The following is a 15,537-nucleotide window of genomic DNA, read 5'->3' as shown; positions in this document are numbered from 1 at the left end:
TTTAGGAAAGATTATATTAAATGAAATTAAATGTCTCCACTGCAGGACTTCTCAGAGGCTTTAACATGCTAGGATACAGTGTATATTTCTGCCTGTCGGGGAGGGATATAGACAGCTTGTTATAGTTCCTGGGCCTTTTGATTTGCCTCCCTTTTGTTTTTTGGAGCCTGTTGTCGGGCTACTATTCCACAGAAGACACTTGTGAGTGATGTTGTGTTGTCCTATATTATAATTATATTTTTACTTTCACTCTTCTCTGTGCATTGATATGAAGTCATGTTCTTCACATATGGAATGTGTAGAGATGCAGTTTGCTGCCATGTTTTTGTCAATTAGTTGCTTCCAGTTAACGTAGAGATGGTTGCAGTTTATTGTGTGACGTCACAGGTTCTGGTGTACATCATATGCACAGCTTTAAAGTACCTAGAGACCTTTTAGGAATAAAACACCATGTAAATGTAAATTATCACCACCTCTAAGATACTTTCATTAATTTCATATCAAATTCATGAGTGTTTTGAGCTCTGGGATTTGAGTCTTCAGTATTGGGCTTCTCGCTTATTTGTAGATTTTTTTTTTTCAGAGTTTAAATTCCAGCAGCACAGAATAGTGCTAAGAGCCCAGCCATGGGAATCAAACTGGCAGGGTTTGAATCCTGGCTGTAACGCTTACTGCCTTTGTGACTTTGGGCAGTTTTCTGTATCTCAGTTTTCTCATCTGTAAAGTGGTGTTTATATTATGTGCCTCACAGGGTTGTTGTGTAGATTGAATGAATCAATCTACGTAACCCTTTTGTGTAGTGGGTAATACATGACAAGGACTCAGGTATTCTTACGTGGGCAAGAGAGGAAAAGGCAGGCGCAGGAAAGATGAAAGAACTGTAAATTATAACCTCATGTATATTTTTGGAACCACTCTTCCCGTTATTGTTTAATGAAATACTCTTTTCAACATGCCCCCCAAAATTATAGGGTAACCAAAGATGGCTTGGGGTTGGGGACAGGGATGACAGAGATTTATTCTGATTCACACACGGTTGTGATGAGTTCCTTAGTCTGGTGGCAAGGAACAAAAGGCTGGTTCTTCAGTTTCCAGAATGAGGATTAGCGATGAAACAGCCTTGCTGGGTATTGTCCTACAGCATCAGATAATTTTTTTATCAAGGCTTTTCATAGGATAATATGTTCCACTGTACAGGTGCATCTTTTTCAGTGGTGGGTGAAATACCTACCGTTTTTTAAAATTTACTTTTATTTTTATTTTTTTAAATTTATTTTTGGCTGTGTTGGGTCTTCATTGCTGCACGTGGGCTTTCTCTAGTTGCAGCGAGCGGGGGCTACTCTTTGTTGCGGTGCACGGGTTTCTCATTGCAGTGGCTTCTCTTGTTGCGGAGCATGGGCTCTAGGCGTGTGGGCTTCAGTAGTTATGGCTCGTGGGCTCTAGAGCACAGGCTCAGTAGTTGTGGCGCACGGGCTTAGTTGCTCCGCGGCAGGAGGGATCTTCCCAGACTAGGGATCGAACCCGTGTCCCCTGCAGTGGCAGGCAGATTCTTATCCACTGCGGCACCAGGGAAGCCCCCCTACCATTTATATGTAATGTTAAAAGTGGCCTTTTAAGAATGAAAGGCTACAAACCCAAACATGACCTTGTTGTTATCCTACTGGTCAACCACCCGTGGGATCATCTATGTCACAGCTTATCTCCAGAAATCGTATTATGGATAAGTTATTCTTGCCTGTCTCTCACTCCTTCCAAATGGATTAGAACTGTCCAGGTATAGTAATCTACCGAAGGTGATACTTCTTAGATGTATCCCTGTGAGTTAATGAACTTACGAGACCAATTTTTTCCTCCATGTAATATTTTCATTCTCATCCAATTCCCATGGCATTCCCTTACAATAGGATACCATGGATATATTGGAAGAAAAATTAGAAGTCAAATGGAAAATTATGTAAGAATATAAAAGTATTAAATTTAGAATTAATAGACATTTGTTAATCATACTCCCCCTAAATTAAAAAAAATTTTTTTTCCTTATCCTTCGTGGGGCAGCAAGATAAAGAACAATTGAATAAATCAGCAAAAGGATTGGTCTTTAAAAATAATTGGAAACAGCTTATATTTTCTGCTTAGCTTGAGTTTTTCAAGGGCAACAGAGGAAGCAAGTGACTCCTTTATTGATTGCCCATTGGTGCCATTTTTAATAATCAAATTTAAATATAGGTTTTAACAGCTGATGGGTTCAATTTGGACAAAACACGTGTTGACTTTCCTGATTGTTTGCTCACTGTAGATGCCGACTTGTTCTAGAGAAGGGGCTGCGCGTTGAGCTCCTTTGTCTCTAGAAGGATTGATTGACAGATGTTGTGTCTGCTCATTTACAGCGTTTTTCTTGCTTAATTTAAAAAATTGTGACATAGTATTACTCGTTTCTTGTATACATCATTTTTGCAGAAGAAAGTTGTTTAGCCAATATGTCGACTTAGTTTATGAAATCCTCTCTTGTAGCTTTCATTCAGCCTTCAGTGTACCCCATTAGGTTAGATTATTCGTTTCATGCACAGCAAATCGTCACCAGCAGCAAAATTTAACATTTGGTCCTTTTAGGTATAAAATGAATCAAATGCTTGACAAGATTTGTTTCTGGTGTATATTTCAGAATCTCCCCCGCCCCTTGGTGGGCATACAAGAAATGTTACTAACGGGTACTTTTAGTTTTTAAAATATGGACAACAGTACTCCATGCAGTAAAAGACTTGAGCGATTAATGCTACCCTTATGCCTCTTTTGAGTAGTTTTAGCCATGGGGCTTGGCAGTGCCACCATTGTCTTGGTGCCAAAAAATATCCGCAGCGGCTGTCGCATTCTAGTACTGGAGGGTTGTCTCGAAAATTCTGCAGTGAACGCGCCGGGTTTGTTCATCACTGCTATCTCTTTTAAATATTGGAAAAATAGAATCTTGAGCTCTTTCAAAGCTCCCTTGTGATCGTGGGGACGGGGGGAGGTCGGTGGCGAAGGATGGAGGAAAGAAGCTGTCCGCGCCAGCCAGTGGGTATAAGTGACAAAAATCCATGCCTGACATAGAGTAAACACACATATTTAGGAGCTTTTGTGTTCGCGAGCACAGATAGTTACTTAAGAATCCTACTCAAACATGTTATCAGCGCTCTTGAGAATTTTATTATCTGAAACAAATGTTCCCGGACATTTTAAGCAGAAGACCAACGTCAAGACCATAGCTAATTTTTAATGGACAATTTACACGAAAGATGTATATATTTTTTTCCCTTGGAAATGAGGTGTCTTTGTAAAATGGCTGCTTTTTGTCATTAGGAAACTAGAGGAGTAGATATGATAGGTTTGAGAAGGTGCTTGGGTTTATCCACAGTCCCTGATTATTTTGCTCCCAAACAGAGGTTTGGGCTCTGAGGACAGATTTATAGTTGAATTTGGGAACAAAAAGATGTAATAAAAGTTAAAGGCTTACACTATCAGAATGAAATGTGTTCACTCAGGATCTGTGGAGCGATCTATTTGATGGTAAAAGTGGATGCTACAGATGAAATCTTTACAAGGAGCATAATCCTTAAAAAAAAAAAAAAGGAAAAAAAAAGTGCACCTCCCAGCCTCCTGCTGGCTGCGCTGCCTCTTTGGTACCTCACAGACTTCGACAGAGTCCTGGACGGGTGCCCATTGATGTCATGGAAACACTCAAATTACTGAGAATGATTCATGTCTATGCTGGTCTCTTATCCTCCCCCACACAAACAGGAGTAGATTTTTAACCCTGACAACTTGTAATTTGCAGTGGGTTTATTTTTGTATCTGGATAAATATTTTTTAACAAGCGAAATTAAGATTAAGCAGTCTGTATGTGATATGATAGTAAAGAATGCTGGGGCTTTGCAGCCAAGAGTGCTTCGGGGACTCTGTGCAGCATGAATGCATGCTCTGATCATCCCTCCCTCCCCGCCTCTCCCTTCCTGCGGCACCCCCCCCCCCCATTCTTTCCCAGTCCACCTCTCCCTCTCCTTATTGTCCTCCCTTCCTCTCTCTTCTCTCTCCCATTTATTCTTATTCATGCTCTCTCTCTCTCTCTCACATCCTTACTATTTGCATGGACCCCTTTTACCTTTAAGAGAATGAAAGGAATAGACCTAACTTATATACATATATGAATTGAGACAAATCCTAGTAGGAAAATTAATCTCTCCAGGTCTACGTGCTGGAGTTGAGTTGGGAAATAATGCCAGGTGGTGAAATTCTTCTATAGGGGATAGCTTCCGTAATTTCTTCTAGAGAAAGAAATAGATAGCCTTTCTTCCTTCCAATTTTTGGAAATTACCAAAACAGGACACTAGATGTTCAAATTCCTAGGAAGTCAGAGTAAATTCTACCTCATCTATCTTCTTTCTCTCTGTCTGTTTTGTCTGCCTTTCTACTGACCTCTCTACCTCCCTTTCTGTTTGCTAAACAAGTGAATATTAGGTCAAAGTGAATCATGTTGTGGTTGTAGGGAAGCTTTGTAGATGCGAGAGCTTCAGGAAGGACGTACATCATTTGATAGCTCATAAAAGGTAGAGTTTTTTTCTGTTAGTAATATTTATAAAGAGAAGTTAAAGACTATAAGTAGCTTACATCTGACTTACACAGAAGAGTAAATATGTCTTTATGACCATTTATACCTCTGAAACAGGCAAATGCATCTATTCTTTAATGCAAAATCTTCATACAGTGAACGGTATTCTCTTAGACCTCCCAGGACTGAGATGGTGTCCTGTTTCATTGGAATTGAAACTGATATGGGCATTGATTTTCTACTTTGCACTGAACACTATACCAGGAGTTGGGCGGGGGGAGTGATTTCCCAAGTTTGAGATTCACTGAAGTCAGCGGAAAAGGTAATACTGGGGAAGAGGGTTAATGTTAAGTCTCAGGTTTGGCTTTCTTCAAAATCATCTTCCATTTTACATATATAGTGACTTACATACAAGGTATGCCTTTGACCAGATATAAGATTTATCAAAGACACATTCTTTGTGTGGTGTCAGGAAGGCATACTCTAACAGCATTGTCATTGAACTAAAAGATTACAATGAACACTGTTACTTCTAACATTTATCTTAACTTGAGTCGAGGGGGGAAAACTTGGGCATTGTAAACTTCAAAGGATCCATTCAGCCCCTCAAAATACTAGTTTTGAATTTTCCCATTGGAGAAAAGAATAGTATAGTCCTGGGTAAAGAGGACAATGTACCTTAAGCTCTAGTCTTGAAGGAAAACAGTATCCTTCAGTCTTGGGTGGGGTGGGCTTTGTGTTCTGGGCACGTGGGCGGCACTAGCCCTTTTTAATGTCCTGTTATGGATTGTTTTCTGTAAGGACTCTTTACATGTCACTAGGTGTATTCTACTGCTTAGATCTCTTATAATGTGGTTTCATTGTCTTCCTTGCTGATTATTAAGGCTCAACATACTTTTAAAAGAAACAAATGAGCAGCCTTGATTTCTGCCCTTAGATATGGCCAAATAGCATCTGAGCCTCTATCTATCTCTGTAGAGCAGTCTACAGATAAAAATTGGGTTGTTAGAATTGGCACAAGACATTGACGTTCCATTATCCCTTGTTCTACTGGTAGAATCTGAAGCTGGGTTCAGAGTGGGCAATTTTTCAAAAGCCCTCTTTCCCAAATGTAAATTCCATGATCATCTTTATCATGATGGACTATACTCCTGGGAAAGGGAGTTTAAATAAACGAGAGAGAGAGAGTCCCAGAATTTTGAATAGTTTCTTTGCTTTATTCACCATCTGGAGAGCCCTGATTGATTAGCTTTGGCCTCACCATTAAGTGTCAATATAATCAATGGGAATGACTAGGCTAGGGTCATTACATAGATAATTTGCCTGCTGTGTAAATAAAAATGAAGTTGTTTAAATTTTGTGAGAGAGAAAGAAAGTGAAAATAAGGAATGACAATTTGTTTGTTAGAGAAAGTGGAGGCCATTGGAATGACAGTTTTTGGAAGTGTGGAGCAGTTTGGCTAAGAATAGGAATGAAGGATATTTTTTTTTCCAGTTTATCATAGCCAGAGTGAGGAAGTGTTATTCACTGTCTTGCTTGTATACATTGCCAGTAGTGCCTACTTTACGTATGTAAACATCGGGGAAGAGAAGTGGATGTCTGTTACCTGGAGGAGATTTTTTTTTTAAGGAAAAAACACAATTTACACTTTTTTTGTTGTTTCTCTTGGCAGGTAAAACAGAAAGGGGCTCCTACTCATCTTATGGGAGAGAATCAAATTTACAGGGTTGCCACCAGGTAAGTGAGAATCTCGCTTTGGGAAAGGGTTGAGAGAGAATGAACCTGGTAAATCACTTTGTTTTGTCAATTAGATGATGCATTTTAGACGGTGGCACTAATGCGCTGAAAGTCTGCCGATGCCTGTCTCTTTTTAAAAAGTAATGAAATAACACGGAGCGTGGAAGTCATAAACTCCTCATCGTATCAGAATTGTATTCACTGGCTTGTTGTTATTTTTTTAATCCATCAGCCGGTACCAGTGGCACTGTTTGCAAACCAGCGATCTCGGGTAAAGTGGTTCTATCAAAAGAGTTTATTTGCAATTAGGAACTTAAGAATTTCTTACACTGCAAATGCTCCGTGCAGCCATGTGTCAGGTCCTGGGTTCGGGTGGCTACTGCCCTAAATTATAGTTTTCATAGGGGCTGTAGGATGTTGTGTGAAAACAGGGTTGTATTGAGGGATAAAAATGTCTGTGAAAATATGATTTGTTGTCCCTTTTTGTTTCTGAATTGTTTTTGGCTGGAAGTCAAGGCCAGCAGGCTAACAGCAAAGCCGTCTCAAGGGAAGCATGCATGAGCTAGAAAAATAAGAGTACTTTAATTAAATAATAAAATGCCAGTGTCATACAAAGGTATAGCATGTGTGTGTGTGTGTGTGTGTCTCTGGGCACTCTGCATTTGCATACTTTCAACTCTCCAGAGAAAGCCCAGTTCTAAAAATACTATCCATAGCCAAAAGTGTAAGCTTTGTTTCAAGACAGTTGAGTTTTTATAGACGCTTTCTTTTTAATTTCAGTATCGGTACTAATCACATGTTTCAAATCTTTTTTTTTTTTTTTTCTCTAAAGATTTAGACTTTCTCTTTCTAAGGGCATTGGTTTCTTACTTTGGAAAACTCTTGATAGAATTTAATCATCCTCTTTCAGATTCAAAGCTTTCTAGTGTTTTATTATTCACCCAAACAGAAATGTACATTCTTTTTGTGCTGGGAAGGGAATGCTTGCTCTCCTGAACCCTCTCACCCTCCCGTTTTCTTTACTGATATGGAAAAAAATCCATTTTGATTTTTTTTTAAACAACCTGTTTCATGGATCCTGGAAAACGTAAGCAAACAGTTTTAGTCATTAAATAGAGCCTGCTCGAGAAGGTTTCCTTGAGGTATCAGTCAGGGATCACGAAAAGTGGAATTCTGGTGGAGTGGTGGTGTTTTGTTTTGTTTTGTTTTTTCTGGATAGATTTGCATTTTTAAAGTTTACTTCTTTGGCCCAGCCATCCATTCAGTCATATTCGGCATCTGAAAGATTTGTTGTGATGAGGTGAACGGTGCTGGGTTAAGAGCTCCTGCTGCACAAGCTGCAGAGTACAGTTTATGGCAGTTTGTTTGGAAAGAATTCCGCAGGAAAGAAATTTACAGCCATTCCAGCACAACGGAAACATCTTTGGAATGTGAGTGCAAATGTGCGGGGTAGATAGCTCGGCAACCAGCCTCCTAGCGCCGAGTCTCTGGTGTAAAGCTCTCGATTCCTGCGCCTGTTCCTGTGTATCTGGTTTCTCAGGGTCAAGGCAGAGGCCGTTTGAGTTTTGGGGGAGAAGAAAGTTGACAACATCCTTCCTGTTCGCTGATGGTCATGGCAGAGGTCTCTGTTTTCGACGGGCCTCTTTTTCTGGTCAATGAGAGAATAGGCTTCCTCGCCCCTGTATCCTTTCTTCCTAATAGGAATTGGCGTGATTCCTCCCAGACACAAAGATTTCCTCTGCTGAGTAAGCGCGAGGCCCCTTAACTTGTGAAAGCATCATCCAGACCGCGTGAGTCTGTCAGTGTGTGTGCTGGGACACAGACCCTCCCTCGGTTTGTGGGCAACACTTCGCTCGGGTGAGACTGAAGTTAATTTTTTTGGCAGACACAAGGTGAGAAGTGGAAAGGGGCAGAGGGTGGGCTAGAGGTGGACGGACTGGCGTGCGACGGCTGAATGTCTGGGCCTGGGGAATGTCTCCTCGTGAGACATTTGTGTCCAGGCAAATTCTGTTGTATACAGGAGTGCGGCTGCATCCGCTTTTCTTAACAAGTCTTCATAATATAGCCGTGGAGTGTGGAGATTCTTTCATCCTTATTTCTGCTTCATGAGTGTGAGTCTTGCAAGGACCGACCCTCTCTTTGCTTAGCCTGGGCTCAGCAGTGTCCATAAACGGTGTGATCACTTAAGGAGAAAAGCGAGGAGCCCAATTTTGGAAATTCCCTGATTGAGGAAATCGGGGCTGGAGAGGGAAAGGGTACATATTTTGAATTTCTGCTTTCGGTGAAATCTGAGACTAGAACAGACCCTAGTGTATCTTCCAGTGAGTGAGTTTCTCTTGTGCCGAATTGTTTTTTTGAATCCCTGTCTCCAACACCAGCTATGCAAACCCAAAAGAAAGGCAGAGTCTCTGTGTCTTGGGCTTCAAGTCTAAATAGCAGATCACAGCTGAACCGATTCCCCACTGTGTGGCAAGGTGAGTGACTCGTGGAGAGGCAGCTTTTTGTTTTCTCGTGTTTACTACCTTATAGAGATGCTGGATGGAAGTCCTTTAGATGCTGTGCCCTGAGGAGCTCCCAAAACTGCTTTATCGTATTCTAACAGTGTATCCTGTGGACTTCCAGGGATGAGCACTGTTACGTATGAACGTGCTTCTTCCAGTTCCAATAGCCTTTTGTTTGGTGCAGAGAAATAGTGATGGTAAGCAACAGGTAGCCAAATGCTGTCCTGGAGAAATAAATTATTGTTTTGGAATGTTTGCTGTTTCAGAATGCACCAGGTTAAAAAAATATATATCCGTCATGTGTCTCTTGAGGATGTACCACTAATAGCGATAGACATGGGACTTTTTAAAAGTGGGTGTCTTAGCTGAGAAACAAAAGCCGGCAGGTTCTTTATTAGCGATTAAATTGTTTTCATTGAAAATAGTAATGGGATAATATGAATTCATTAATGCACTTCCATATAAAATGATCAGAAATGAACTCGGTGACTTTTTCAGCCTTTTTGAAATTGTATAGAAAATAAACCCATAGAAACCAAAGTGGCCAAACGGACTTTTTTTAGTTCTCACTAAATATGGCAAAACTAATTTAAATCAAATTGGAGTACGGAAATCACACCCAGGCTTGAAATGTTCTTGCCAAATTGCAGCCTCATACGACTTTTTTTTTTTTACTGGCAGGGAAAATAAAATTTATAATGGAAAGTCTGACAGAAATGAAAATGAGGGGAAATAAAGTTTTTCGCAGGATAGTCCAATCTTAATACGATAACCAATAGCTAATACCTAATGGGCATCACTGTGCGTGACAAAAGGAAAAAAATGTCATTTACTTTTGGCCTCTTTTGCTGCTTTGAATAGGATGTTTGGTGACTGCAAACTTTTTTTGTCTTTTTTAATCTTCCCCGAGATCTACTGCTTTTGAATGAGATGGCGATGTCAACACAAATGCTTGGTATTAAGGCAGAAGTTTTCCCCTTAAATGGAAGTTGAGTATTGATTATCAGGAAGTGTTTGTCTTTTCTTTCTGGGAGATAGCTCAAGTCTAAAGCAATGGTTTCTTTATTAGTATCTCCTGGGCAAGGTTTTGTGTGTGTGTGTGTGTGTGTGTGTGTGTGTGTGTGTGTGTGTGTGTGTGTGTAATATGTGGAGAGCTGGGCCCTATCTGAGACCAATTAAAATCGCATCTTATGAGTTGGGCCTTTGCGTTTCTGACAACTCCCCAAGTGATTCTAATGTGCAGCTAGGTTTGATGATTTCCTAGAATGTTCTGTAGGAGTCTACTCTATTTAAAGACTTGTGTTCAAAATCTAGTGTTGCCACTGACCTTGAAAAAGCTTTTAGATTTCTTGCCTTAATTTGATTATTCAAGACATGGGAATATATTGCATATGTACTTCATTTAAAAGGCAGTGAAAATTAGTGATATTCTGAAAATCAGTAAGATGCCTCGAAATCTTTATACAAAACCCCACAACTGAATATCCCAGCCCATATCTTGTTTTCTCTAGTGAAGTCCAAGGCTCTAACCTTATCCACATTCTTTTTCTTTCTCAGCAAGTAATCAAATAGGACTATGCTGATAAAGTTATTTGATGTTTAGATCTTAAAACTGACGGGATTTAAGAATTAGGCCTAATCTCAGATACCTTTGTTAAATTGCAGAAACTTTGCAGCTGTAGAGGACATGTAAAGGTCTTCTCTGTATGTGATTTAGTGTGCTCGAAAACCAAGTTGTTTTGGATTCATTGAAATTAAACCTATGTAGTTGGTTCTGAAATGAATTACACATTTAAGAATGGATTTTTTTTTCTTTTAATTCTTTTTATTTTTGATACAAAAAGAATTACAAATTGCTTAATTCTAAAACTTCTGGACCCTTCCGGTGTTTCTTATCTGAAGTCAAAATAGGAAGGATATACGCAAAAAAGCTGTGAAGTCCTTTGTCTCTTCTTATGAAAATGGCTATTTAGGTCTTGTGGAAGCAGAATACATCTTGGTTTTTAACTTGGCGTTATGGTTAAATGTGTGTTTATAGTGTGCCGTCATTCATACCTGGTCCTACGTAACCTTCCTCGGGACCTCTTCCATCCATGTATTTGCCTTAGCGCTCTGCTTTGCCTTCACGGTGCTTTTTGAATGTGCCATTATTGATGTTTGTTGAATGCTGGTCTCCACCCAGAGTCTGTAAACTCCCGGAGGGCAGGGGCCAGGTCAGCTCTATCTTGCCCTATATGAATTCTGTACCCGGCAGGGTGAGGATAGTGATGACCTGAGGCTTATTTCCCCAGCCTCACTTTTAGGAATCATTTTGAGAGAGTGAAGGCTGAATAGCAGTGTGTGAGAACCATATAGCGAGCAGCGTTTTCCTGTCTCCGAAAACCAGAAATCATACCCTCTTAAAGAAAGTCCTTTGGAAGCCCTTCCTTCGAAAGTGCAGTGCAGACCCTGGAATGACATAGAGGTCAGATCCTGGAGAGTCACTTGTCACTGACTTTCCTGGTGTTGAGTACTAGCCTGGCGGCCTCACTGTTCTAGGTCTGAAGGTTCCCAAAGGAGGGAACTGGAGATGTTCTTGGTTTCCTTCTGGTGGGTGCGTTATTGGAACCAAAGGTCAGACTCCAGGCCTGTTGTTTTTGAATTTGCTGGTGTGGACGGTGGGACAGAATACTTTAAATCACGATGGTGTCAGAAATCACAGGGACCAAATCTGCAGGGTGATGCCATCGGGGCTCTGCCCACAAGCACTGTTTTTCGGTCAGCAGCTCCTTTGTTTTGGGGGCACTGCTATGGGTATGCCCCTCTCCCGACAGCCACCCAACACACACCAAAGGGGAGAATGGAGCCATTTTTTCACTGTGTTGATTAACAAATATTTTTTGGTCCTCAAGTGAAGTGTTAGGTATAAGGGGGAAAAACAAAGGAAAGGTCTTATATACCCTCCCTTCAGTCCCCACCAGCAGCTTTCTGGACGTTAAGGGGGAGAATCAAGCACCATTTATTAAATTTACAAAATTTTCTTTAATCTTATATAGTATAAAATTTCAAAAACTCAGAAGAGTTGAAAAAAATAATACAATGAAGTGCCACTTAAACAGTTGTTAGTATTTGTTATATTTGCCTTGTGTGTGTGTATGTGTAAGTATATATATTTTTCAGTGCACCGTTTTTAAGTGGCAGATCGAATAAGATTTGACCCCTAGATTTTTCATCATGTGTCTGAAAATTAAGAACACTCGCCTATTTAACTAAAATACTGTTATCACCCCTAAAGAAGTTAACAATAGTTTCCTAATCTAATACCAAATCCAGATGAAAATTTCTTCATTGGTCCCCATGAAGATGTCTTTCATAGCTCTTTTCCCCCCCAGGCATTGAATTTATGCATTGTATTTTGCTTCTGTGTCTCTTTAGAATTTCTTTTAAACTAGAACAGTTCCTGTAATTTTTTAAAAAGTGATATTTACCTTAAAGAGAGCAGGCCAGTTGTCTTGAAAAATATGTCCCTTACTTGAACTGTTGGATTATTTATTTGTGGTGCTGTTTAATTTGTTAATCTATCACTTGTCTTGCCTACAAATTGAAAATTAGGCTTGAAAGGCTGATTCAGACGGAAGTTAAACATTTTAGCCCGAGTATCTCATAGGTAATGCTATGTGCTTCATACTGCGTTTCATCTGGAGGCATATGATGTCAAGATATGTTGCTATTGGTAACACTGACTTTAACCACTTGGTAGAAGTGGAGACCCCCAGGTCGGTCCATTGTAAAGAAACCTTTTCCCCTTTGTAATTAGCAAACAATCTTTTTTTCTTTTTTAACATCTTTATTGGAGTATAATTGCTTTACAATGGTGTGTTAGTTTCTGCACTTTATAACAAAATGAATCAGCTCTACATATACATATATCCCCATATCTTCTCCCTCTCGCGTCTCCCTCCCACCCTCCCGATCCCACCCCTCTAGGTGGTCACAAAGCACCGAGCTGATCTCCCTATGCCATGCGGCTGCTTCCCACTAGCTATCTGTTTTACATTTGGTAGTATTTATAAGGTAAGCTGGGACGAAGTGAGCAAACAATCTTTGTGTTTATACTTTAGCACTGGGCATAGATCCCTGTTCCCCAACAATTTTTTTAAAATTATTTATTTATTTATTTATGGCTGTGTTGGGTCTTCGTTTCTGTGCGAGGGCTTTCTCTAGTTGCGGCAAGTGGGGGCCACTCTTCATCGCGGTGCGCGGGGCTCTCACCATCGCGGCCTCTCTTGTTGGGGAGCACAGGCTCCAGACGCGCAGGCTCAGTAATTGTGGCTCACGGGCCCAGTTGCTCCGCGGCATGTGGGATCTTCCCAGACCAGGGCTCGAACCCGTGTCCCCCGCATTGGCAGGCAGACTCTCAACTACTGCGCCACCAGGGAAGCCCTGAACTAGTGATTTTTTGAAAACTCCATCATTCCTTCTACATTATAGCTGACATTCTTCTTTAAGGAGCTTTATTTCATTGTTCATTTCAGTGCTGTCGATTTCAGCGTTCATACATATACAAGTATAATGTTAATAATCCTTGTATTAAATATGGTTCCTTACCTGGAGGAGACTGGAAGTATTAAAGCATACTTCAGACTTCTTAAGGCATAGCTTATGGCTCAGGCTAATGGTCAGAAATGCTTTAATTGCAGGAGGAAAGATGTGGTTATAGGCTATGTTTCCTTGTACACAAACTCTAGTATTCTTTTTGCTGAAATTTGGAACCTTGTGACAATCTGTGTGCCCCCAGCTATTAGATTAATCTTTCGATAAGCACCAAGGTTTTTCTCAAAGTCTCAGATTGCTCCTCTATATTTTAGTAATTGTTTTTAAAGATCTCGCAAGGTTGACCATCGGTCTCTGACCGACTGAGTCAAGTGGGTTGCTGTGATGCCCGATGAAGTAGCTCTATCAAGGATCACTGAGATAGTGGATCCATACGTCCACTCACAGCCCAGACATGGCTGATGAGTGAATTTCTAAACCTCAGTCTGGGCTCAATCTAGAGGAAGCTGGGTGGGGGGGTGGGGGTGGGGGGACGGACTAAAATTAGGTGCCAGTAAAAACCCCTGGGGTGATTATGATTATCTTCACTTAAGAATTAAGAAAATGATGCTCAGAAAGGTTAAGCAAGCAGACCCAAGATCTCACCCTAAGTTTCAGAGCCAGGCTTTGGACTTTAAAATGCCTGGTTTTAAAGCCAGTGCTTTTCCAACTTGGGTTCCCTGAGGCCCGAGCTCGTGGTGAGGTTTCTACGCTCAGAGGTGGGGTCGGTAGGAGAGCCCATCTGGAAAACCACTTTTGGTAGATTCCAGGCCCACTGGAGAATCTGGGTCGAACACATTGCTTAGAATGGAGTAACTTCTCAGGGTAAACTGGAACCCTGAACACGGTTGGGAAGGCGGAGAGGAGGGCAGGCCACCCAGCTCCTTACAGCCCAGCCTGTTTTCGCTTTTCTGTTTTTGTTAAAAGGCACCACGTGGGCTTATATGAATAATCTATTCTGTAACATCTTCAGAATCAGCATGTGCAATTCCATTAAAACCAATGAAGATTTCCTGTGACAAGGCTGGGGTATAGAATATGCCAATTCACGTTTTAGCAACAGCATGAGCACTTCCTTAAAAATCTGTGGATTATATTTGGGCCTCCCTTTTTGTGCAGTGCAGGCAGGATATGGTTTGCAAGTACACAAATTTGGGTTCCTCATAGATCAAATTATGGTTCCCCAAATACAAGAACTACATAGAAAGTTCTAAAACAGTACTTTTAGCAGGCATTTAAATGTGACCCAATGATTTTTTCGATTATGACATTTAACTCACTTTGTCATATATAAAGTGACAAATATGTGTCAGAAGTATAGGCGAGTTTTCTAAACAGTTCAGGACAGGTAGCACATAAAAAACCTCTGACATTGCTTTGAGATGATTTATGAGACACCAAAAACATGGTGTCCTCATATCCTAAATGAAATTTCACCAGAATATTCGGATTAACTTCTCTTTTCTTATGAAAAGTATTGAGGGGTTTTTAATAGCCACTAGCAATTAGGACTACAGTTCATCTTTACACTTTTGACATGTAAAGAGAAAAGGGAAAATCAGTTAATGACTAAACAAACAATTGACTTAATTGTTTTTGAGCAATTGAGGTGTACTTGGTAAAATTTTATGCTGAAATATATCTACCCATCCTGTAGAAGTCACTATAGTCCTATAGCTTCTTTCCATAAAAAAGGCAGTAGACTCACAATTCAGCATCAGAAGAATGCTGAATTTCACTTTTCAATATGAAATGGCAGAAACATTTACTCCTCTGTGTGTGATCATGCTTGAAATGGTTCCATCATTAGGAAATGTCTCCTGAAACTCTTAAAACTGAAACCCCAAGTTAAAATAGTGGGAACACTGCAAGCTACCGACAAAACCCCATAATCTTTTTAGAAGTAAATATTTAAGAAAGGAACAGATATTGAGTCTGCTGCTGTGCCTGATAGTGGTAACCTGCTTGGAATTGAAGAACCCCATCCTTTGAAAAATTGTGTGTGTGTGTTCTCAATGTTTATGTGGATTTCTTTACAGATGCTTTCACTCACAGATAAACTAAACTGAGCTTCCTAAAGCAAGTACCTTTTATGTTCATTGTGTTATTTATTATCTAACAGAAGTAGTTTCTTGGGAGAAGAAG

At 40.4% G+C, this 15,537-nt stretch overlaps 1 protein-coding gene across 18 annotated transcripts in view; it reads left to right on the top strand.

Annotated features, from left to right (window-relative positions):
- Positions 1-15,537, top strand: part of TCF4 (transcription factor 4) — a 353,245-nt gene that overhangs the window by 170,529 nt on the left and 167,179 nt on the right. For 11 of the 18 annotated variants that reach the window (XM_068562349.1, XM_068562364.1, XM_068562346.1 and 8 more), the window contains one exon: positions 6,255-6,319. In XM_068562349.1, the coding sequence (XP_068418450.1) occupies positions 6,255-6,319 (65 nt within the window). The other 7 variants (XM_068562354.1, XM_068562352.1, XM_068562358.1 and 4 more) reach the window with 5 other exon arrangements.

Source organism: Eschrichtius robustus, chromosome 14 (assembly GCF_028021215.1).
Source record: "Eschrichtius robustus isolate mEscRob2 chromosome 14, mEscRob2.pri, whole genome shotgun sequence".
Classification (NCBI taxonomy): Eukaryota; Metazoa; Chordata; class Mammalia; order Artiodactyla; family Eschrichtiidae; genus Eschrichtius; species Eschrichtius robustus.
The sequence above is the reverse complement of the archived record's forward strand: the minus strand, read 5'-3'. Positions and strand labels throughout refer to the sequence as shown.